This window comes from Cyprinus carpio, chromosome B12 (genome assembly GCF_018340385.1).
Source record: "Cyprinus carpio isolate SPL01 chromosome B12, ASM1834038v1, whole genome shotgun sequence".
Taxonomy (NCBI): domain Eukaryota; kingdom Metazoa; phylum Chordata; class Actinopteri; order Cypriniformes; family Cyprinidae; genus Cyprinus; species Cyprinus carpio.
Window position 1 is genome coordinate 3954218 of NC_056608.1, and position 5119 is coordinate 3959336.

The 5119-nt window shown below is 34.5% G+C and overlaps 1 protein-coding gene across 1 annotated transcript; it reads right to left on the reverse strand.

Moving 5' to 3' along the window:
- Positions 1-711: 711 nt before the first annotated feature.
- LOC109068461 (carbonic anhydrase 7-like) lies at positions 712-4377 on the reverse strand. Its single transcript, XM_042734938.1, has 9 exons — positions 4332-4377; positions 4135-4207; positions 3954-3980; positions 3613-3783; positions 2772-2923; positions 2336-2437; positions 2108-2180; positions 1572-1738; positions 712-1447 (listed from the first exon to the last, which is right to left on the reverse strand). The coding sequence occupies exons 2-9, from the start codon at positions 4205-4207 to the stop codon at positions 1253-1255; spliced, it is 960 nt and encodes a 319-aa protein (XP_042590872.1). The 5' UTR covers positions 4332-4377; the 3' UTR covers positions 712-1252.
- Between the last annotated feature and the right edge of the window lie 742 nt (positions 4378-5119).

The following is a 5119-nucleotide window of genomic DNA, read 5'->3' on the forward strand; positions in this document are numbered from 1 at the left end:
GTCATATCGCTACACCATACAATTTGCAGAAAGAGAAAGCTGAAAAGGTTTTTAGGTTAATGTGTTACAAATAAATCAAGCATAAAGCTTGAGAAATTATTTTAACCTGGTGAAATGTAAATGACACAGCGCAAGAAACTATATTATTATTATTATTATTATTATTCTTAATCCATCTGAACCATAGAACTGGACTCTCAAAGCCTTGACATCCGGGTATTCAGGAGATAAGTCAGTAAATTCGAGTAAAATCACAGCCTTTGCTTATCCCGTGCGAATGCACCACACGAAATTCAGATGTGGGAGGGTAATTTCAAAATCACAGATAATACTAATCCCGTGCGAATAGGGCTCAAAAATCTCATAATAAACTCAGATTTCAACTAAGACTCCTTATAACCTCCTTATTGAAACGGGACCCTGTAGATAGAACCCTATTTGTTTTCTAAACAAGAGACAAAAGAAACATCTCATTATGTAAATAAGTTGTCACAGAATAAGACTATGTGAATAACTCCATTTTGACAAAAATGTCAGATAGAATCTTATAATTCCAAGGTGAAGATGTAGTATGATGAGTATGAGATTTTTTTTTTTTAAAGATTTCACACTTTGTATATATACAGTATGTATGTGTGTATTTCGATTGGCCTTTTGGACTCTCATAAGATTATGTACATAAACAGAACTCAGCTGGAGACTTTTTGTTATTAAACAGCAAACATTTATTATTTCAGTTTTAATAGCTGTCATGCTTTAGACATTTAAAACATATCACCTTAAATACTATAGAATCACCTACTGTTGAATAAAATTGCAGATAACAGGAGGTTCATTTAAAACATAATCATACAGTCTGTATGATTTTAGCTGTTCTAAACTAATGCTGCATGCTACGCATTCACTTGCTATCGAAATTATCATAATTATGAGTTTCCTAATCGAAAATAAGACATGAACGCCTCTCAATAGCAGGTGGAGGCAGCATAAGAGCTTGAGATTTAAAAAAATATATAATAATAATTGATATCTTAAGGACTCACAGATGATAAATTGTGCGTTTAAAAATACACTTGGTACAAATAGAAATACAATTGGTATAGGAATACCTTCATGTCATTAAACCCTAATTTAAATGTAAGAAGATTCACTAATGACAAAAATCAACATATTACAGAAACCACCACGATCAAATACAATCAATAGAGTGCACATAATTTACATTATATCAGCTGATAAAATGCATTTTTTTTTACAGCCAATACAAACTGGACAAGAGAAGTACTGTGATAACAGATAAAGTGGATGATGAAGGTGCTGCAGATGCCACTGTGACCTGTGACGTTACAACTCTGCCATTCAAGGGCTGAACTCCCCTGAAGTTGTTGGTGTTTAGAACTGAAGCATTTGCGTCTTTGAAAAGGACAGTTGTGCTGAAGCGGTTGATCTGTTTGGAGGAATAAAGTAAATAGAGTGACTTTTTTATACTCAGAATACATAGAAGTTGTCATCCAGTAATAGACTAATATGATTTTTATGAATTACAGTACCACAAAGTTGCCTTTACTTACAAAGTCGTGACTGACTTTGACGGGGTCTTTAAACACAGTCCAAATCACAGCTTCACTACAGCTGGGTGTAGTTAGAGAGCCTTGGTAGCGGTAATATTTAGTCCTGTCCACACCTTCAATCAGACTGTTCAGTGTGATTTGATTCATGATGTCTGAGGTTTGATCACCTAATATACAAAAAAGTCAATGTGTTATGAAACTACTTGGCTGTCTTCAGTTTTGTGGTGATTTGTTGTTAAACCATATTGGTGAAGAGATTAACCAAACATACCGGCATTTAAAGGTTCGCTCAAAAATGAAAAACTTGATATTATTATTCCATCTTTGTTTTTGCCCATACAATGAAAGTCAGTGGACCATTGTTGTTTTGGACACCACTGACTTTTACTGTATGGACTAAAACAGTTGAAACATTCTTCAAAATATCTTTGGAATTACATGAGGGTGAATAAATTAATACAAAAAAAGATGATTTTTAGGGTGAACTATCCCTCACAGAACTGACGACTCAAAAGGCTTACAAACTATTTGTTTACCTGAATTGCGGATTTTTGTCAAATACGATGTTAGGATATCCCAGCTTATTGTTTTGTTCACTTCATTGGTTCCCTGTTGGTTAAATAATAATAATAATAATAATAATAATAATAATAATAATAATAATAATAATAATAATAATAATAATAATAATACTTATGCATGTGCACACAACCAAACTTTTTAGGTTTGTGTTTTCCTCTTGATATAATAAATGTCATGCTCACCTCAATGAAGAAACCAAGAACAGCCAATGCTGTGCTGTCTTTGGCAGCTAGAGCAGCTGACACATTCCCGTTGTATTTTGAATGGACACTTACAATGTGAAGCTATGAGACACATAAAAACACATACAGTGAATGATCATATAAACTCTTAAAAATGTCGGTTTTTATTGGCATGACTGGTTCCACAAATAACCTTTAATATCCATGGAACCTTTGAACCCTTATAAGGTTCTTTATAGTGGAAAAGGTTTATTTAAACTAAGAAAAAAAAAGTTATTTTAAAAAACTGTTCAACCAAAAATGCTTCTTCTATTGTATCACTGTGAAACCCCCCTTTTGTAGCCTTTTTAAAGAGTTTACTCATACACAGGCTGTTTTGAGGGGAAATATTTGAAATAATGCAGTGCATTTGGAGGGAAAATTCAATCATTCATACCTCCATTGGGTATTGTCTGCCATCCACCGTGTGTTCGGAGCCAGACGAGGAGCTGCCGTTACCCCAGTGGAGATGGAATTGTTTGGTGTTGTATACACCTGGAAGGTCGCCTCCTTGCACTTTAATTTTTTCATCATCCAGGTTGACCACCACTGTGAAGACAATTGGACATATTACACCAAATTTACACTGCCAAGCTTGCACAGAATTGCTTTCTCAGTGTCTTTACATAGATTGTTTAATGCTGCTCAGAAGTAGCATTTACAGTGCAATTACAACTGTATACTTTAATACTAGGTGCAGAGGTGGGTTAGAGCAGGCTTAATTTAGTCTGGCTTTTATGCAACATTGCATCTTCACATTTAATTTTATGCAGGCAAAGAGCAGCCCTAACTTTGCTGTTTAAAGTTGTCTTTAGATACAATGTCCAGGATACACCTACACTGATACTGAGCATCACAGATGATTGATCTGCACTCTTGTGTACCACTACTTTTGCCAGTCTAAGTTTCCAATATAGTCAGTGAGTCTCATGGAACACAAAGAGGCATCAAATAACTTCCATCCTTCTGTTGTCTAACAGTAGATCACCTACATCTCTTTGCCAGCTCAAACTTTTGTACTTCTCTGTGCAACCTTTTTGATGTGATGCTTCTCATGTTACCGTTTCCTAAGGACTGGTTTTGTTATAGGTATTCCTCATTTGGAAGTCACGGAATAAGTGATTGATAAATGATTTTAGCAACTATATTTCATAGAGATGAACAAATCTTGAGAAAGTCAAGGTTATTCTGTAAAATGCGCATTGAAATAAATCCAGGTAATATCAGCAAATCCTTACCAGAGTCACCAGAGTTTACAATTGACAGGAAGGTGGAGTTGTCATCAAAACCAGTTAAGTTAAAGGAGGTCAGGTTAGGATTTCCCTGAACACTTGCAGTCACAATATTAATGGGAGATTGTTGGGATCCATTGCAATATTGTGAGGCAATTTTGGGCCAGGTGGTAAAATCTATTACAAATCAGAAGTCCAGGAAAAAAAATATCACTTCAGAAAATGTATATAAATATTTAACATTTATAATAAAAATTGATGTGGAATATTAGAACACATACACACACACGCACACACAGACACACACAAAAAAAAATTAGATAAACATATGAATAAATCACACTTACTGCATTCCGGCTTGTGATAGCACCATGCTGTTTAGGGTGAAATGACAACATTAATAAATATAACCAATGGAACTTCCTATCAAAACATTTCACAAGCCTTTAGTGCCTACTTTAACAGAGTCACACAAAATAAAACAACATATTCACAGTGTTAATGAAGTTGAACTTCAGTAACACTCACCTACTGGAGCGTCCGCACTGCGGACGGTGGGACACAGAAGAGTAACAAGGCAGGTTACAAGCAAGACAATCATCTGCATCAGAAAATAAATAATTAAAAACAGAAACAATGCTGCTTAAAGAATTGAATTGGATTATAGTTTGAAATGAGAAATGAAATCAATCACACAGGCTAATGTAGCTTATCTCTGGTCTTACCTCTTTGACTTGATTCACCTGTCTTCATTCCTGCCTTTAGTACTCTTCACAGCTCACATGTAGTGGGTGGGTCACTTTCATCAGGTCATCTGCTGCCAAAAAAAACTGCATTCCTATCTAAAGCTCACATGTCACATTGCTAGGCGTCATATATCTTCGGAGATTTCTTAAAAATTCATAGCAGTCACTTTTATTTAATCTTATCTTTTAGTTTTTACCTCTCAGCATCACATGGGTTATGTTCTCTAACCCTCTCGTGATAGAGGGTGAAAACAAAGGTTACTATAAAACGCTTTTGCTCACCAGCCTTTAAAGTGAGTTAAGATAACTTTGTTTGCTGTCGACTTTCAAATGTTTCTGAAATATTTGAAATATATGGTTATAAATAGCACTGGTTTAAATTAATTTGGTTATTTAAAAGGGTTATTTGAAACTGTCCTGGGTACTGATAACCTTTCATAAAGTTCCTTAAAAACAAGGATTCATTAGTAGTGGAACAACATTAAACCCAACAACCATCCCATTTAGTGAGGTATTAGCTGTAATTCTAAATTTAACTTTTTTCATTTGATGATGTCATTCCAAACATAATCATTGTTCCGTAGCATGCAAAGGTGAAATAATATTAACAGAAACCATTAGCCTGTATTGTCACTGTCAGTCATCCTCATTCTTCTTTAGATGTTATTTGTAAAGGGTGTTTACAATATCATGCATATTCAAATAAATGACATCATATGCTACTTGATTTTGTAACCTTGTTTGATTTTTTTTTTTTTCATTTGCCC